Here is a 20,792-nt window from a genome sequence, read left to right on the forward strand (position 1 = left end):
TATATATATAGGAAGATCTTTCTTCAACATACAAAATACTGTATGTATGTATATATGCGTAAATACAAATATATTCGGAAAGAGACAGATGTGTGTATATGTATATATATATATAGCAGGTACCTGACAGGGCTTTTCTGACCCAAACTGTCAGGAGACAACTCTGAAAAAGTGAAAACTGCTAGGCTTTACAATCATTGATGTGTTATGATTCAGTATGTGGCAGACTCCCCATGCTAAATAAAATCAGCTTGATGTTGAGAGCTCACAAATTGCTTAACACTGTCATGAAAATAAAATTAGAAGCTAAATTCCTGATCATTTTTATCATTTAAAACTGCACTTCTCAATGAACTACTAGGTCTAGCATGCTAAAAAATAACATAAAGGCAACTTGACATCCTAATAGTCATAACACATGGTTCAGAATAAACGAAAAAGAAGAACAAAGATTGAAAAGAAGAATATTCTTCAAGAAATTCTGAAAGTTATATACTAGCTTCAGGTTTAAAACCAATAGATAGTCAGAATTCTTAAATATTCATTGCAAGTTTATGAACAACTGTCTACAAACAATTTTTGAATACCATTCTGATTTTTTTTTATGCTGCTTCAAAAAGTATTAAACTATCATTGAAATGTGTTATTTAAAATAGAGCACTACTTAAAATATATGAAGCATTATAAAGCTTCATCTAAAAATGAAATATAGGTCTCTACAGTGACAGAAACATTCATTTCAAAGTGAATGCTTTAAAAATTAGAAATTAAAACTGAAACACCAAATTTATTTATTCCACCCTTTTCAGTTAAAAATATATCAGTTAACTGATCCTTTCTTAACATTTTTACTTGGAATAAACTGAGCTCTTCAAGGTAAAATGTTCTGCTTCATCTACTTTGGACAGAAAGCATTTTCTTCACGTTGTATCCTGCCTCAGGCCTAACTCGGTAAGGTATTGGGGATTGTTCTGAAAAACAAACCTCCAAATGGCCTCAAAATTGAAATTATATTATATTCTCTAGCTTCAATCTATTTCTAATTTTAAAGGTTTATAGCACTTACATTACACTCTGGTAACCTCCCAGACAGAAGGTCCTCTACTTTAACCAAGACATCTTTCACTACAATTCCACTTCTTGCATGTTTCACACTAATCTTGAAACTAGTTATCTTCCCATTTGGTTGTCGAGGGAGAAACCATATCAGATTTACAGCTGAATAATTTAAGGCTTCAACTGTGAGATTCACTACTTTACCTGGAGCTTGAAAACAAAACAAATAAAAGCAGTGAGACATTCTCTTCTCAGTAAATATGTAATTCAGAATCAAACCTACCATAATCTGAAATTATATTCACTACCATTTAGTACTACAATCCCCAAAGAACCTATCACATTTCAAATACTTATGCTCCCCTGTATTCAGTGATCTTAAATTGAAAATAATAATTTCAGTTAGACCAGTTCAAGAAAGCCCTTTGTTTGTATGTCAAAAAACATACTATCCACTTCAACTACCAACTCTAGATAACTTCCAGATAACTTTAGCATTATAAACTGAAGCCCATTTTGATCAAGTTGTTCAAGTTTCTTTAACCATCATGGCAATAGTTTAAAAGAAAAAGAATTGTATCAGAGTGACATACAACTCTCACCTCCAATTTTAACAGGTCTTTCAATTACATTAATAATAAGGGTTTTACCTTTATACAAATGTGAACAGATAGTATCAAAAAGTAAAAAGCTGAAATTCTTGCATGGAAAAATGCTAGTATTGTCCTGAGTCAACTATGAATAAATAGAGCCCACTGAAGTCTTGTTTTCTGTGAGCAATTTGTTACAAAAATATAGAAGGATAATGATTTGTATAGCTCCTCTAACCAAGTTTGCTATACCTTCTCATATTTGGTTTCATAATTCATTGTTATCTCAGAAATCTCATGCCGAATGATTTCCTGCCTTTAACTGACATTATGTTTGACATCATAATTTGTCCTGCAGCAGAAATCAGCCTACAGTCCCAAACACAGGGGGCCAGTCACCACAATGGCAACACATTTTCTATATTCCAATTAGACCTGTACACCTCAACATCTGTACAACCTCTGTTCCTGAAGAGCTTGGAAATGCAAGGCTAAAAATAGTAAATTTGTAGAAATTATGGAAATTTAGTATAAAAATGTACTTTTTTTTAATTTTCAAATTCATAAGGTCATTTTCATATCAGCTGTGCCTTTTTTCACCCCTCTTTACTTTAGAATTAATAAGTAAAAAGTAAAACATATTCTGTTGTGGATTTTTAGGGAAGGTACTTTGACTTAGGCACTGAACAAATACAGCTTGATGCAAGGAGGTAATTCAAGAACTGATCCTAGTACACTCAGCCTCTTAGTACTGCTGTTGGCATTAGCTGGTGTGTGTAATTCATAGATAGTTCTCTCCTCTGACACTTCCTTGAAACGGCCTACCTAGAAACTTGTATAGAAAAACACTAAGATAAACAGAGTTTTCATATGAGAACCTCCTTATGTGCACACCACCCCCTACATCCTGTTACTAGCAAATAGGACAAAGAGCACCATTTTCCATTAAGGGAGAAAATATAGAAAAATCAGAATTCCCTTCTAAATAAAACAGAATTTAGTCAAATATAAAGTATGAAGCATCAGAGATTCTGCACTTGAGCAGATCAGAGAAGTTCTAATAAGCAGGTTCATAAAAATTACCACTTTCTGCAGTCTGGAAAAGAAAAGGAGCACTAAATATTCCAACACCAGCACTGTTCTCAGCAGCAACCTAAAGAAAAAGAAGTCAAATTAGAGAACAAATAGGACAATGGGAAACAGGGACTATGAATATCTTAAGGAAAAGCAGAGATTTGCCTTCCAGCTTTTAAACCATAAACATACAAATGAACAAAACAAATATGGTAGAAAGAGTCCAGAAAAAAAAGTGCTACACCAGTAGTCTTCCATTTGAGATTTGTGGTTTTAAGAACAGTCCAGGGTAATATGACAGAAGTATACAAACTTTTGGTGGTGAAGGTGTTAACTGTACACACTGATTGGCTTTGAAGATAAAATAGTTGCTTGTGAAATATCCCATTAGCTGTTAGAAAACACTAGGAGATCATGCCACTATAGCAAAAATATGCCATTATAGCAAAAAGTTGAGAAGCATGCTAAAAAATAAACTAGGGTTACTTTGTGGATAACAAAAATTCTCACATTTCAAATAGTAGTAATTAAAATTGGGAAGGAGTATTAACGTTTGTGCTTTGAAGTACAGTGCTGACACTAATTGTTTGGAGCTTAGGAAAATCTTACTTGACTGAATAGTTTTACATATTTATCAGTCATCAGGTGTCCAAAATTTTGCAAACATTCAAATAATCCTCAAACACATAACAAATAATCACTTCTAACTACTGTTCCTTTACAACTGTTTCTTCATCAGATGTAAAGAAACAAAACCAAGACTGGGCTGTCAGAAACAAACAGGAAGTCCATATTCAAAGCTTATAAGATGCTATGTCCTGTTGTGGTACGTACCAGAAGGAATTTAGCAAGCACAAGCCAGGTAAAAAAAATAACAAATTTTCATCCATGCAAAAATGAAGATCTTTTAACTAGCACAGCAAACTGACCACCAAAAACAACTCACTGCCCCCTCCCAAAGAAATCCAAAAAACACCAGCAGAGAACTAAATTAGTCAAGACAATGAAAACCTTTATTGCTTCTTTTTGCCCACACGTTTCCACCTGAGTGAAATGACTGTGAGACTGACAGTGGGTCAACTAGTGGGGCAGCTCACCACAGCAGCATACTGTAACAACCCTCCTCTCGCCAACAGACTTTTAGTCACTCATGACAAAAGCCACATGACCCCTGCTAGCCAAGTGTTCTTGGGTCTAAAGTCCCTTTCATGAGTCAAATTCTGCTCTAAGATCAATGGCTCAGTTGTGGGAAGACCACAATAGTGAGAAGATAAGCCTCCTAAATATATCAACCAAAGCAAATCACTGCAAAGTAAAACATGATTTTAAATGTCTTACAGCTTTCCCAAAGAAGAGAATTTGCAAAACGTCTAATAGTGAATCTCACACAAATAAATTGAACTATCTTAATAACTTTATCTGAACACAGCGATGAGCTTAGTCTAAATTATAATACTTTTTTCCTAATAGGAGCCGATCATTTAATTTCTTTTTCAGCAGAGGACTGGAGGCAGATCAAAGGCTAAACATTTCTGCTTTTCACCAGCAAGGTCATCTTTCCATGATTTGCAGCAAGCAGTTTCCCCACAATAGCAAGCTGTAATTAGATTTCTACTTTCTTACATGTGCACATCTTCATTACAAAAGATTACTGCAGTTCTGTTCCTTGACTGACAAATGTAATATTTTTCCATGGTATGCATTCACTTTACATAGAATGAAGCAAACTAAACATATTACTTCATTTTATTCTTGACTCTAAAAAGATGTACCTATCCAAGGTTATTGTGAAAGCGGCAGAAAACTTCATGGTAAATGTTGCCAAGGGAATAATAATGCATTTCTGTCCATTTCAAGTTATTTACACTTAAAGAGTTCAGAATGCCTAATCTCAATGTCACTGAATTTTGCACATAGAAATCATGAAAATCCATGTGCTGATTTCGACAGTCGATAACTCCTGTGAATATCTAAGCAAAAAAAAAAAAAAAAAAAATCAGGCAAGAAAATTCCTTCTTCAACCAATTAAGTTTAAAATCAAATAAAGAATTACGCACGTACATGCTTTTATGGATTTGGTTGAAGTGATTTAGAAATCAATGTGTAACACCCAAGGTGCACCAGTGATTTGAAAGACTAAAGCTCAGTGAAGATGAAGGATTTAGATATTTTTTTTAAATTCTAACCTTTCCTCCATACTCTCCACCACATATATGTCAGTAAAAATATTAGTAGAAGAAACTGTTATAGAACAACTATGGTTAGAAATTATTTTAAGCACACTAAAATCCACTGAAGCAAACAAATATCTATTAGATATTTTGTTATACTGTGCTTCAGAAATCAATGCACTTGACGTAGCTTCATACAATGAACAACAAGAGAGAGTTCAAAATAGAAGGTTTTACCTTAATTTCATAAGTTGTTCCAGGGTTAAGATTGGTGAGAAGAACTTCCAGACTATCTGGCTTTGTTGTCACCTGTGTATAAGCTGTTTGCATCCATGGGCAGACCTCTTTATATTTAACAATATAAGACAGAATTCTCCCATTTGGATGCCGTGGTGTATTCCATGACAGCAGAATTCCAGCAGAGCCAACTCTTTCACCTGCAAGAAATGCAGGGGGCCCAGGATCTACAAATAAATAAATAAATAGTATGTCAAAAACAGTCATTAAGTTTTTTTTTTTTAATAAATAATCTGCCAGCAAAAATAAGAAAAACTACTGATGACTAATCTACTGTTTAGTAAGATTTGTTTGTTTGATTGATTGTTTTCCATTCAGTCGTTCAGTTATTTTTGTTTGTTTTTGTTTTTTACTGACTGTAACAAAAAAGATTCAATGAAATTTGGAACTCCAGGAACATTTTTTCCTAAGAATGAAAAATATGTGACACTCAACATCACCATGGACAAAACAGAGCATAACATCTACTTAATATTTGAGACATTCTAGCATGCTTTATTTCAGTTCCTTTCATTAAAGAAAACAAATGACACTCATAAAAATATGTCTGATATGGCTACATTTTCCTGAAACATCACAGAAGTCTACTGTTATATGCATGGATATTATTTTACAACACTAAATTTTTTTCAGAAGATTATCAGTTGCTCTCCTTTGTGTTGTTCGTTGTTGTTGCTTTTTCCCTCTCTCTCTTTTCATTTAATTTTAAAAGCCAAGCTAATAAATGAATACAACCACTGCTCACAACCACTGTTTCCTCTGAAAAATCTGATAAACTCTCATATTCTCATTGAACACTCCTGATCAGTGTATTTTTTCACATTTAAAGAAGATTAAAAATTCTGATGACTGTTAATTATAATTTCACCTATACTACCATGCATAATAGTAAAAACAATAAACAAAAAAATCACTGTTAAAAAGGAAAGCAATAAGATGTAAGCAGTCATTATTAACTTACTTGTGACATTTGTTGTCACTGTTCTACTAGCAGGTGAACTGTATGTGGAAGAAGAAACTGTAGAAACTGTAACGTTGTACGTTGTTCCAGGTGTAGTGTTAGAAAAGTCAGCCTAAAATATGACATAGATTTGTTAGCAAGAATCATGAAAATGAATGCCCCCTCCTCTCAAAAACTCAAGAACAACAATAGAAGCCCCATCACTGAAATCTTAAGCACTGTATTACTGACAGTCATTACTGAAAAGGTTGGTATTTGGCTTTTAGAAAAGCATCATTTGCAACAGTAAGTTCATATTTGTCAGCTAGAGCACAGCATTTTGTCTTATTTGTCTACCCTCCATACGATTTGTATAACTTTCAATATTAAAGAACAAATTAACTATTAATTTTATCACAGAATTACCTATCAGTGTATCTACACAGGTGCCCCAGCAACATCCTCATCATCCAAGTATATATTTAGCACTACGAAAATCACCTCTTGAAAGAATAAACACAATGCTAGTCTGAAAACTTCCAAGTTTCTGATGGTTAAGTAAACCCATCTTTTGAAACAAGCATAATTAAAAACTTTCAAACAGTCATTAATACAAAATACCTGTATCTTTGTAGTTCCAATAAAAAACAAAAGCAAACCAACCAGAACAGCCATTACTTCTGTTAATATTCTTATATTTTCCAGACGGTAGAATCAAAAAGTCCTCCTAATTCTTTTTGATGCCTCAGCAGCGAAATGTTGCCTGCATTAATGATTTAAACACGGATCTTCCTGGCCAGTACACAATTAATGAGTCTGTATTACTCAATAGCTCTGCCCTTCCTTTGTTAAACTATTCATGAACCCTTGGATGACTGGCTGTATCCTCGAAACAGTCTTAAAAAAAATGATTCACTAGCTATTTTAAGTTACTAAACTCTGGATGCTGAAATTTGCTTTCAATAATTTTATATTAATACTTCTCTATTCATGTTTGCATTAAATAGCTAAGGAAGCAACCTTGCATTCCTCATTCAGCACACTGCACAAGGAAAAGCTGGCCAAGTGAGTCCTGAAATAAAAGCACATACCTGATACTCTCTAACTCCAAGATCTAAGATAACAACAGATCCATGGTCAGGAATAAGATCCACATGAAATCTGTCTACATGCCCATATGGTAGTCTCCAATACAGGGAAAAAGAATATGATGAAACATTGAAGAATTTAAGTCCTTCTGGTTTTGCAGGTTCTAGAAAAAGAATGGTCAAATATAAGATGTTAAACTAAATACATCCTTGACAAATATATAAGTAGTTATAACTGAGTATAAAAGTATCCAGAAACAGCTTACTCACTACAAGAAGGATAATTGTTAATTACCCCATATACAGCATTATTTCACACTACAATTGATGCACTACTTCTGAGATACGATTGATAATCACCTAACTATGCTATGTAGATATTGTGGAGATATACTCAGGTATCTCAATCCAGTGTTTGGATAAGCAAGAATCTTGGCACAGCTTTGGTGTTTCTGCTGTACTCAACCTTTAATTTAGCACTACTGCTGTATCAACTAATGTTACTACAGATTTTCTGTTCTGTGGCTTGTTACAAAATAGTTAATTCTTTTTGAATAATTTTCATATATCTGAAATCCTAGTAATTCCAGGAAATCTAACTCGTTAAGTCTCCAAAGTTTCTAATTTGGACTCTTGTTTATTAAAGACAATATTTTTTCACATATTTCTGAAATATCATCTCATTTTCTTATTTTTCTGTCCTTTCAGGCACTTTTAAATCTGTATCATTCACTCAAATCCCACCAGGGAATCAGATTATAGCTTCATCAGTAGATCATTAAAACATTACACATCCTTAATATTGCATTTATCCACATGCACATAGCCATAGTGCGGATAGATAACAACAGTTCCTGTGCATACCTACCACAGTGAACCCTGTCAGAGATGCTCTTTGTCACATTCTGTATGTGCCACTACCATGCACTCTGTCCTCTGACTCCCTCACTAACATGTTTCTTCAGAGTTCAAACTAAATTTTCTATACTGTTCTTATACAAATAATGTTCTTTTCAGTCTAAATATCACATCATTTCTATCCTGGAAGAGCTCCACTTGTTTTTATTTACTTTAAATCTATATCTTTCCTAAACTCTTTTCCCTGCACTTTCAAACAGATCACTACTACTGCTTTGCCACCAAATATTCTACTTGAAATATTAATGTATTAAATTTTTATATTCTATATATATTTCTTACATATATGATTGTTTCTTTTGATTATTTTTTAAATTTATTTTAATGCTAACAGAAAAAAAAATCTAAGTAGAGAATTGCAAGTGTAACTGAGAGCACAACTTCTTCCTTTTATTACACTTATTTAAATTCTAAGTCCTAATGTTACCATTAGTACTACAATTTCCACTTGCATTATGCTTGTGCGAGTCTTTTATACAAACCCATGATTAAAACCTGAGTTATCATAGTACTTAAAGTCAACTACCTCAGTTGCATTATTTCCAACTCTGCTGCAGAAGACAGCCTAGGAGCTTCCTCACGGAAACAGAAATACAGTGCCATGAAGCTAAAAATGGCCAATATATTTGTGTAAGGTACATAGCCAGTGTGTCTGTGTAAAGCACAAAGCTTCCTGTACATTTCACTGACATAACTTGTTGCAGCTGAGTAGATACATCACAGCGCATGATGTGCACAATGCAACATTAATTTTTCTGAAAATTGATCATTATAAATCAGCATTCACAGCAAAGTGATGTAATCTCAATGCATTTAAGCAAAAGCACTCACAAATGGGTCAACCAACCGGACTTAAAGTTTCCCAGAATTAGAAAAAAATACTAATAATGATTAAGTATTACAGTAATGTGGTCTTAGTTCATCCTATAAAAGACGTGCAACATTTTTCTTCACAGGTTTTTCTCTCAAGGCTACTTCAAAGTAAATGTAAGGATTTCCACTGCTCTGACAGAGCATTTTAAAGATTCTTTTCAACCTCTTGCTTCAAACACCCTGCCCACAGCTGAAGCATACAGTCCCAAAAGCACACAAGCAAATGTCATGACACGTCTCATGACATGTCACTGGGAACTTCCAACACTTCTCAAGTCTCCTTCATACCACTATGTCATTGCCACAAGTAAAACTTTTCAAATAGTATGTCATGGTTTTATGATTTTTGGTATTGGTATTCCACATCATAACATCATTTATAGTTTTATATTGTATTATATTGTGTTATTTTGCTTTCCGATATCTACTTAGTAAATTAGCTTTCCTTCTCAGATTGTTGCTGCTGTTTTGTCTCTATCCATCTCCCTTTTCCCTTTCCCCCTTCCCCTTTCCTTGGGTGTGGTCCATGGGTCCCCTGTACCAACCATCACGGAACTGGGCCGAACCTGCCCGTAAACCGTTGACATAGCATAAGAAAGTAGTAACAGAAATTGGTTATGGTAGTTCCGGTGCCTTTTAAATCTAATCTGTATTTCACATTATTACATTACATTAAAATGCACACAAACAACAAGACTGAGATTTTACCCTATTATTTTTTAAGTAAAAACCTAATAGGAAACAGTCCTTGAATTGAACGGTTTACATTACTTAATTCTGCAAACATTTAAGGTTATATTTAGACAGCGCATAACTCTTTGCAGGATGAAGACCTGCAATATAGCAAAGATACTATACAAGATCAAAAGAGATGCTGAACAGATAAATATTTTTTAAACTGTACAGACCTGCTACAATTTCAATGAATGCAGGAGCTCCTTCAATACTGCCTTGCAGTCTTCTCAGTGTGAAATTATAAACACCCCCAGCAGTCAGATTTGTAACACTGTAGTTAGATACTGCTCCTGGAATCATAAACTTGCTTATAAAGGTGCTGTTTGATAAAGATGCTTTATAAGATGTGAAGTTACTCTTGGTTGGATTCCACATTAAAGTCGCAGAGGAAGTATTTACCATTTGCAATGCCAAATTGCAGATCCCAGCTGGTTCTATAGTAAAGTGATTCAGAATAATAGAGACAATTTTAATACATAGTTCTTAAAATATAAAAAATATGTATCAGCTTTGGAAAATAAATGTTTTTTATTTAAAAGATTTTGGGTTTCACAGCTTAATGAAATACTAAGGCAAATTTTAGAAGTACGTTTGTATGGATGTTCCATTATGTTACCCAGAGGAAAACTTGGCAATGTAACTCTTCTGTGCACTATGTAATTTATGGAAGAGAATTCCAGACTTATGAAATCTTCTAGTAGAACAGTAGCATTGCTCACCAGATAGAGTGAAAAGGAAGGCTTTGTGGTGATTTTATTCAATTAAACCTTTATTCCTCTTGGTTATATTCAGAATTCTAAAAGAATAGATATTTATTCACAAATAACATCTCCATTAATATGTAACGTGCACCTACTGTTAGAAAATAAAAATGTTTGTAGTCCTCCAAAAAAAAAAAAAAAAAGCATGTTCCAAGGTGATAACTTATAACTTTCATTAATAAAAAAAAAACAAAACAAAACAAAAAAACAACAACAAAAAAACCTTACTTCCATTAAAGGCTGCATTATACAGTATGAAAAGAATCCTAATGAATTGTCATTGAAATGAGAGTAATTTCTCCATATTCTGGACTCATGCTCATTAGTCATGAAAACGTTTGCCTGAAAAGGAACACTTTCAGGACCAAGATGATTATTATTATCTTTCATTTTCCATTGACAAAATTCTGAAGATCTAGTCCAGTTTTTTCAGATTCACTCATCTTTGGAAAACTAACTGCAGAGCCTCCTGACTAATTAAGGAATTACAGCCCCAACAAGCCACAGAAAACCCATCAAAGGGGAGAGGTCTAAGATATGCATGTGTATAAAAACAGGACTTTATTTGTATTTTGATTACACTTATCTACTCCATCTACTTTGTCAGGCCATAAGCCAATATAAATCCATCCCTTTAGATTTCTTCCACAAGCAAAAGCCTTCTCTTCCTATGCAATATAACAGGAGCATTGGAAAACATGAGCACAAGACTCAGTGTTAATACTCTGGATCTCATTATATAATTGGAAGCACAATTTTTCTTCCCGCTTTTTAAAGCTTTCTGTGGTCTTGTACTGAAGTAATCTTCAAATCTCACACCATGGGTTTGCAATAATTTAAAAGATGCAAAAATAGTTACAAACAAAATGCAAAGTAATTCTGGTAGTATCTTGCTTGTGCTAGAGCTGGAAGTATTTTGAGAGTTCATTTCTTTTTTCAAATGGGTATGTACAACTATGTTTAGACTCCTCAACTTCATCAAGGATTCCCATTTAAGCAACAATGACAAGAGGGAGCAGAATTTTCTGCCTAAAGTTAAACTCAGTTTTGAACACTGTGATCCTTTTACACCACTTGCATGAAATGATTTTAATGCCTCTGTACCCACGTCTACTTTTATCCAAAAGTACACAAATTACGAGGTGCTTCCTTACTTGTTACAACATTTTTCTCCACAGCAACAGAGGAATCCCAGCCTTTAATTGTCCTTAACTGAAATCTATATTCCATCCCAGGGGCCAGATTTTTCACTACAGCTCTGCTATCGTAAACAGTTCTGGTAAGTGGCTTTTCATTTTTCATCAGACGATATGAAAGCTATGGAAGAAGAACAATTACTTATATCCAGTATAATTAAGTATACACTATTCTACTTACATATTTATACTTATTATATAAGCAATTATATGATATCAATTATATTATCACAGAAGTTATAAGTAAAAATATATTAGTCTAATGTGTTAATATAATAATAGTTGATGATAGTTTATGTCATAAATTATTTCACTTCATAAAATGTATGTTCAATTACCTGTTTATATACAAATATTTACAATATTCTCCACATTTTAGAGACAAAATAAGGAAAGGGTTGAACTTTTATGTTCTACTACTTATTCTAGTAGTAGAACTTATTTCCTAATAGTGGTGCAAGCATTTTTAATCTTTAAAAATAGATGGAGGAGGCAAAGCCTTTACTGTTGGAGGAAGGATAACAGAGTGTACTCTGCCTGCTCAGTCACACAGCTGTATCAATAAGCTGAGCAATTAACTACAAGACTAGAAAGAAAGAATGAAAAAAATAAAGAACCCTAGGGAATTAGTCACTCAAATCAGCTCAGTAGGATACCTTGAGAACTCACTGCTTTGAGCCACAAAAGAGAATAAAAGTGTTGCAGATACCAGTTTTAATTTGGCCTCTTATTTCATAGAGTCTGTGAGGAATTCCTTTAGACCTCCCAGACAACTCTTGAGGTGAAGGAATAAATTTCTGTGACAGTCCTTTCCGTGGACACAAAATGCTGCTTTTGCAGACCATTTGTCATCTGCACTAGTGAAAAGCAAGATGCACACTGTGTCTGCCTTGCAGAGGAGGGCTCTAGACAAACTTCCCCAGCATACATACCTGCATGGATTTTTTGGGTGTGGCAGTGCTAATAGATCATGATGGTTTGCAGCTGTCTATGTCAGTGTGTTCTGTAAGGTCACCAATTACTCCCTCCAAGAGTGGAGCGGTCATAGTGGTGACCTGAAAGAATTTTGATTCAGGTGCTACGGATCTGAGAAGGAATAGTGCAGTTCCCTTAGGTGCCTACTTATTGTACTGACACAGCACCTCTTCATACATACTAGATCTTGGAGACTGTCATCGGTTCATTAGAATTACAGCACTGCAAAATGCTAGAAGTAAAGCTATAGATTAAAAATTTACATCTAGCATAAACAAGTTAGGAAAGTTTCTTTTGTGCACTCTATTTTTTGTGTGTGTATATTGCATAGAAAGTTGGTGAGCTGGGACAATTAATTTTAAATGATTAGTAAAATGATCCCTTTTATGCAGGTGCACTTCACTTAGCAACCAGTCTACTGAATCCCTTCCTATTAAAGATTTATAGACAACCTAATTTATTCTGATAAAGCACTGTCTAATGTAGCTGCTTACTGTATGAGATACCAATACCAAGCAATAGTACAGTGCCATAAAGATCAGTATTACAGATGACAATTACTTTCCATGAGATGATAAAAATAACCTGACCACATACAAAAGTGCATCTGAGCTGCTTCAGAACACGAACAAGAGAATCAAATTAAATTTTGAAATTTGGAAAATTATTCCCAACTACATCAGCAAATGAGGCTGGGTAGGTTAACTGGCTCAGTTTATTCATTCAGATCAGTGCAGCTGTATACTAATTAAAAGATAAGAAGTACTAAGAAACTACACTCAAGAATACTCAGACTTCAAGTTTTAGGCATGGGGTGGGGAGCAGAATTGGACACTTTAATATTGTCTTACAATTATGTAAGACAATTAGAGCAAGGTACTTTCTTTGTTTCATGATTTTGCTACATAATGAAGAATATCCTGGCAATTCAGTTATGGTATGGGATGACACCTTGAAATCATCATTGATTCAAATGACAAGTTGATTACTATACAGAAGTAGCTGAAGAGTTGACTGCATGACCATGTTTATACAGTGACTTCAAAAGGCAAAGGATAATATAAGGTAGGCTGCAAAAGACAGGATACAAAAGAGCCTAACTGAATGTCCCAGTGAAATATGATCCACAAAACAAATGTTTAAATGTCACAGTGAACTGTTTCTAACCAGAGCAATGGAATAAAAGAAACAACTCAATATTTCGTGCCAAGTGTTCCAAAGTATATGCTTCAAAATATTAACGATGACAAGCCACTCTGTAATACTAACCATGAAATATTAGAACTCAGTTTTTTTGTATTTATCTGACCATCTCTAGAAACAGTATTTCCCTCCCATAATTACATGGTTTATAAAGACAAATGATTCTTGTTATATTTAAGTATTATGATACTCATATATGTATGTTTAGTATGATAAATGCAGAATGATTATTTCATTGTGAAATTTATAAGATTGCATTAGTTTTTTTCCCATGATTATCTCACCTGAAACATATCAAATCCTCCTCTTGGTAGTTTCCAAGACAAATATACTGTATTTTCTTCTTGTCCAAGCACCTGTAAGTCTGATGGTGGATCAGGACCTTAGGGAAGGGTAGGAGAGAATGCCAAATTTAGTATCAAAGTATTTTGTGTTCAATCGAAGAAAATACTGCTGTTAGTAATTATTTTATAATTCAACATTGTTACACATTTCGCATTGAAGAAAATATGAAAAACTCAATTCACCTCTATGTATTAGCAACAGAATCAGAAATACAACCAATGTTTGTAATTTTTTACAGAAAAGTTCCGTCATCCTAGCTGATTCATTTATCAGCATAATCCCATTAACTAGGGAGGAAACTTATTTGTACTGAAAAATCTTTTACTTATTTGGTAAATTTAAGGGTGTTTAATTTGTTATGAAAGACACGTACATTAATCCATTAACTGACTTAATTGATTGTAATAATTCCATGCATTAATTTAATAACAAATTATGTTTTTAATAGACAAAACATTAAAATGTAACAGTGAATTGTGAACCTACAGGTGTTAATCTTGAGAGTGGTGGGGTGACTTCTTTTTAGTCCATTGGTTGTCACGATACTAATTAAGAAATCAGTGCCTGGCAGAAGACTCTCAAATTTGTACATTCTACAAATGTCAAAAAAAAGAGAGACTGTTTTCTTTAGGATTTTAAAATACATGTAGCTTAATAATTTAAATTATTTACAACATTACGGATATTATTTCTTTATATGATACAAGATGTAATTTATTAAAAAAAAAACAGGATTCCTAAATATTCTTTTTTTTCACATGGAAATAGTAGTGTATATCAAGTGAAACTTCAAATATATATCTCATATGAGTAATACTGCACACTACTTATTTTAAATATAGCATGAAATATCTGCTTTCAGTTCATGTTAGTTATTTTTTTAATAGCTGAATATTAAAATGAAATCCTCATACCTTACACCAGAAGATAACATGTTCTCTTTGTTGAAGATCTTGCTCTTTATTGAAAGAACATATCCATCAAATTTATTTTGGGCTGGTGGCCAGGTAACAGTTATCGAATCAGAGTCTCTACTGTAGTTCAGATACTTAACTGCACTTGGTACTGCATGACAGTGAGAAGTAACATTACTTTAACGTATATTTTAAACACATTATTCTATGACAGGACTTATTTCAACAGAATGTGATGAAAACTCCAGAAAAAAAATTGTGTTGTCCTTGTTTATCTGAAGGAGAGACAGAATAATACTGCTGCAGTAAAGAGTGTAGGGACTTTTATTACCCACCAGACTCAAAGCCATTGCTCTGTAATGCTATTTAATGTAGTTTTGACATTTCTGATGTGTAGTTCCTCAAACACTGACAATTTCTCAGGAAAAGAAATGTCAACATAAGAATAACTTGCTTGGCCAGAACCAAAATTCCTGCTAGCAAAATATCTTGTATTCAGTGCTGGCTTAAAACAGATGTCTACAGAAAACAAGACTTGCATGCACTGATAATCCCCTTCAGTAACCTCTCAGGTTAGAGATAGGAGATATCCTAGCATGCATACCATGGATTTCTTGAGCCACAATCATAGCCCAAAATATCCTGTGGGCAGGAGTTCTGCACCTTATCTATAGATTTTATAAACAACTATTTCCTTTCACTTGTTTTCTGCTTGCTCTCTTCTGTTTCATTTCAAGACCTTAGTTCTTGCAAAAAGAATATCCATGAATTTTGTCTTACTTGTTCCATAATTACTTCCCCATGAGTTACCCTCTCACAGAAATTTTACAGACATATTCCACTGATTGTACATCAACTTTAGTCAATGGTTCCTTGAATTTAAAACATTATATATCTTTGATCATGCTTGCCTTATTTTAACCTATACTTTTCACATTAGGAACCTGTTAAAGGAAATTATATAATTTGGGAACCATCAGCCAGAGATGTGAGGCTGCTCTGCTTCTTGTCCCAAGGCCAACCAGGCTGAAGATGTATTCCCAGAACTCACATGCACACAAAGCAGGCATATATACACATATAGATACAGCCTGGCACACAGATCACAATTACTCAGAGCATTCACATGAACTGAGACAGCACTTATGGCCCCACACTGCTCCCCTGATGCTCCCCCAAACTGCCCACTCTTGGAGATACACAGATTCTCTCACAGCCAGAGCTGGCACTCAGAGAGCTGTTCACCCCCATGCTTGCTCCCAGGCACTTCATCTACTCCCTGGCTTACCGTGGCCCCCTGGCAGTCAGACAATCAGACACACATACCCACACCAATCACTGGCATCTCAGACTGGGGGTCTGACCCTGGGAACCCTTAATTTGGGTTTCTACCTGGCTGTGTATTCCTTGAATTGTGGAAATGAGAGTTTGATGGGCTGACAACTCTTGTATTTACTGCTGATACAAGAGGCAAATGAGAGAACATCAGAAAACTAATTTAGTTCTGAACACATAACTGTGTTCAAATTCAGCACTGAAGTAAAAAGAGAAGTTTAAGAAAAAAGACTGCTTCCTCTAGTGCAGGTAACCAGTCTGCAAGTACTAATTGTACACCTGTAGTGTAAAACTGCTTGAGTCATTTTAATGTTAATAAAAGGAATAATTCTTCACTACAACCAAATTCAAGTGCATGGACTTGGAAGGACAGTCAAAGAATAAAGAAAGTAACAATGAAAGCGAATCAGGAGAAAAAAAATAGGATTCTTTATTCTTTTCTGTTTTAAACAAAAACGAAATTCAAGTGAATGTAGAAGAAAACAAGAAATATAAGAAGAAGAAAGACAAATTACGAATATAGCAACATTGAGGTCTCACCTGTCTGTATTTCCTTTGCAACAAATACGCTATCTCTGAAACCTTCCTTTTCTGCTCGAACTGTAAAGCTGTACAGTTTACCAGGAATAAGGTTGGAAAATGTTGCTGTTTCTTGCTTGACCTTCTGGACCTAAAAAGCCAAACAAATAACTATTTGCAAAATTTGTTTCTGTTATATTAGTGGCACCTCCATCTATTTTAGCAGGATCCATAGCTTTTAATTTAATCTCTAAATGCTAAAAGATTTAACAAAAATAACTCATTGACTGAACAGAGTCTTTTAAAAAGCATACCCTAAAAGGACTTTCACAGTTTGTACACGTGACTTCATACTGCTGAAAATCCCCTTCTGCACGATCCCAAGAAATCTGTATTGAAGTGTCTGTCACATTACCTTCTTGTATACTGAGTGGAGCTGCTAAACCTACAGAAAAACATAAAAACCATTACTGTCCAATCCAACAATTTTGTGTCTCCTGTGGAGACATCAAAGAGAAGATGATCAATAACAAATTCAAGCAAGTAGTGGGCAAATAGTCAGTGTAAAGCAGAAAAAAACGGAGGTACCATGGATGCTATTCAAAGCAAATTGCTTTCTTGTTTTTCTTGAAATCACATAGGGATGAACATGCTGATGCTCTTAGGCAGGAAAATCCTCCAGAATAAATCTCTCCAATAACACTGCCACCATGCTCAGAATTGACCTAAATTTTGTTAGAAGGATCAACAAAACTGGGTAGACCAAGCACAGCAAGTTCCCTTTTTTCTGTAATCAGTATAGCCTTGTAACATTACAGAGCATTTTTCACTTCTGTTTGCATTTCTCTCATTCCAATCCAGCTTCTTCTGCCTGGAACATATCAAAATTTATATATTTTCTAAGAAAAGAAAATCAGTTTTTTTTTTCTTCCAAGGTTTTGGAGACTTAAAAGGGACAGATCAAAATTAAGTTTTCTGAAGAACTGTTCTCTTATGAGTGATCAAAACTGAACTCCTATTAAAACTACATTTTAAGAAAATCATCTTTCAATGTTTTCCCTATTTGGAGAATAATTTTTTTCATCCCTCATGCTCTTCTTTTTTTCCTTGCTTGCTTTTACCCTGTTTCACTAGTACTTATTAATAACATTTCCACTCTGAGGAGACAGAGTAGAAATGGATTTCAAACAAAAATCATAAAAGAAATGAAGAAAAACTTCTAGATGTAACTTCATCACAAAAAAAATTGGAAAATTTAAAACACAGAATGTCAGTAGGTATTTTAAACAACTATTTAAGTCCTTATTAAAATTTCTTCTTGAAAGATACTGCTAAAAGGAATCCTCTTCCCAGAATATTTTTATAATGTCTTTGTTAACTAATTTATTATCTTGAAATTTGGAAACTTTCATCTATTCTTGCTTGTTTAAAGATGCAGTGGGATGAATAAACTTACTAATTTTCAAGACGCAGAAGCAATTCCACTGCTACTGATCACCCTGGTTAAAATGAATTATCAAAATATGTCTTCCTTCCCCCTACAGTTTAATTCTTCCTAAATTCCTGAAATAACTTGCCAGACATTTTGTAGTCTTGATATAAAAACAGACTTTACAAAGTTTGTAGTCATAAGGGATAGTTACAGTTTTGTTTAAAGGACAGCTATTGTTAGTATAACTACTATTCGCTTACGCAAATATACCTGGATGATTTGCAAATAATCTGTATTTCTTATTACACTGAAATAAAACTAAAGTTAGAGGTTATAAATGAAAAATATAGTTATGTATTTTTTATAGGAATCAAAATACTCACATGTTTTTACACCAGTTACATGGTAAGAGGAGCTCAACATATTTCTACTTTTTGTCAAGACACAGAAATCATATTCTGTTCCTGGAGTAAGGTTTTCAACTGTTATTTTGCCATCACTTTTCAAATTGAATGTTGCATTATGTCCACCATTAGTTGTAATATATATGCCATCAAATACTCCAGTATCAGGCACACGAACAAATAATATCACAGCATTACTATAAAGCACATAAGGAACTACGATTTGAACAGGCTTGGGCTCTAAAGGAAATAAAAAAAAGCCATGTTATATTAATTGAAAATAATAATAATCACATAGCAAATCTGAAGCCATTGTCCTGAGATTACACTTGCACAGTGCAGAGAGCTACTGTAATAAAACATCTAATTGCCCAGAAAGAACAAACAACCTGATTTTTTTTTAAGGTGCTTATTAGTAGAATCCTGAAGCACTTGGCAAAGGATTTAGAATCAAAGCAAGTCAGACTTCCACAGGTATCAAGCACAGCTGTACCAAGAAGGTAGTTAAGGTAACAGAAACATACAGAAACGTGTTTGGATACGGAGATGGGCATGGAGAAGGAGGTATGTTTGATGGATTGTCATACTGAGTTTTCTTCCCCTATAGCTGGTTCTTATAGAAGGGAAAATCCCTTCATCTATTTGATGAATGATATATTAAGTGTAATACTATATAAAATTAAAAAAAAAAATACTGCAACCACTTAGAAAAAATGACAAGACATCATTTACATATCTATAATCTGACAGCTGCAGCTTTTACTTATTACATATATATCGTGTGTAATTCCTGACCATTATTTTCCCATACACAAAAAGTAAAAACACACACACACACATATATAATGCCAAAAGCATTTCAACATGTCAGTAAACAAACACTAACAAAAAAGGCTCTTTGATTAAAAAAATTACAGCTTTTTCTCCTTTCAGCTACTGCTACATCTAACTCAAAATCTTTTTCCATTACCCTCTCACCAACAGTAGGGTAATTTCTCTCACATTTTACAGGATGCCTAATTCATCTTTACCTAAATTAAATACTGTTTCAACCATTCCTACAATTTCCTATTTCAAATCAACAATTTGCTCAATTTATTCAGTCAGAGGGAACAGGATTCCATACTCTGATTCTCACCACATTTAAGCAGCATTCAATAATATCAGTGCATTTCCCAAGGCTGCATCTCTCTGAAAGTTAACATCACCTGCTTTGCTTTAACAATAAGAAGTGAATCAGAGTATTTAATATTCTAGTTTTGAACCTTGGCTATTGAGGGTACTTAACATAATAAATCTGTTAGTAATTTGTCAGTAATGATAAGAAGAGCGATGTTGAGTGTATTACATTCTGAAACATCCACTGCTTAACAGCGTCTTACTTAAAGTGCATTGAATGGTCTTGAGTTCACTCATGTTTCCATTATTCACACTTGCCACTGCTATTTCATAAGTCATTCCAGGAATTAGAAGATCAATCTTTAATTCTTCTGTATTGTTTACTAAAAACTTCCTAGTTTCACCGATGTTTGCACTAGGTTTCACATGAATGTAGGACTCCTGACCCTCTTCTGGCAGCTTCCAGTGAAGGATTACACTCTCTTCTTGCACATCCTCAGGTTGAATAAAAACAGCTATAGGTGGACTGACAGCTTTATCAAAGAAAAAGAATTTCAGTATAAAAGCACAGCTCAAACATAACATCCCTTAAGAAACCCTTCTCAAAAATACTGTTTGCTTTATTTCATTCTAGATATTTTATGATTTTAAATCTACTATTACTGCATTTATTAAATGTCTTGTAGTCAGCTTTTAGACACCTGCATGTTACAGGCATATTCTACATTTTTTTCTCATAAGAACAGTGTCTGATTTTACCAGCATATTCTGTTCCACTGAATATATACAAACACAAAAGTTGACATAATTTCAGTCATGGTTTCAATGATCAGGAAAAATGTGATCT

General features: G+C 34.0%; 1 protein-coding gene across 1 annotated transcript in view; it reads right to left on the reverse strand.

Moving 5' to 3' along the window:
* PTPRQ (protein tyrosine phosphatase receptor type Q) overlaps positions 1 to 20,792 on the reverse strand; it is a 117,065-nt gene that overhangs the window by 87,648 nt on the left and 8,625 nt on the right. The window contains exons 9-22 of the mRNA XM_065743237.1: positions 20,209 to 20,478; positions 18,806 to 19,066; positions 17,305 to 17,435; positions 17,012 to 17,141; positions 15,137 to 15,287; positions 14,709 to 14,815; positions 14,162 to 14,259; positions 11,658 to 11,820; positions 9,916 to 10,176; positions 7,220 to 7,380; positions 6,150 to 6,261; positions 5,129 to 5,355; positions 2,730 to 2,799; positions 1,067 to 1,266 (exon numbers count right to left, since the gene is read on the reverse strand). Of these exons, the coding sequence (XP_065599309.1) occupies positions 1,067 to 1,266; positions 2,730 to 2,799; positions 5,129 to 5,355; positions 6,150 to 6,261; positions 7,220 to 7,380; positions 9,916 to 10,176; positions 11,658 to 11,820; positions 14,162 to 14,259; positions 14,709 to 14,815; positions 15,137 to 15,287; positions 17,012 to 17,141; positions 17,305 to 17,435; positions 18,806 to 19,066; positions 20,209 to 20,478 (2,342 nt within the window). The remainder of the gene's footprint in view (positions 1 to 1,066; positions 1,267 to 2,729; positions 2,800 to 5,128; positions 5,356 to 6,149; positions 6,262 to 7,219; positions 7,381 to 9,915; positions 10,177 to 11,657; positions 11,821 to 14,161; positions 14,260 to 14,708; positions 14,816 to 15,136; positions 15,288 to 17,011; positions 17,142 to 17,304; positions 17,436 to 18,805; positions 19,067 to 20,208; positions 20,479 to 20,792) is intronic.

This window comes from Cyrtonyx montezumae, unplaced genomic scaffold (assembly GCF_038088225.1).
Source record: "Cyrtonyx montezumae isolate F1298 unplaced genomic scaffold, pur_monq_1.0 scaffold_3, whole genome shotgun sequence".
NCBI classification, from domain to species: Eukaryota; Metazoa; Chordata; class Aves; order Galliformes; family Odontophoridae; genus Cyrtonyx; species Cyrtonyx montezumae.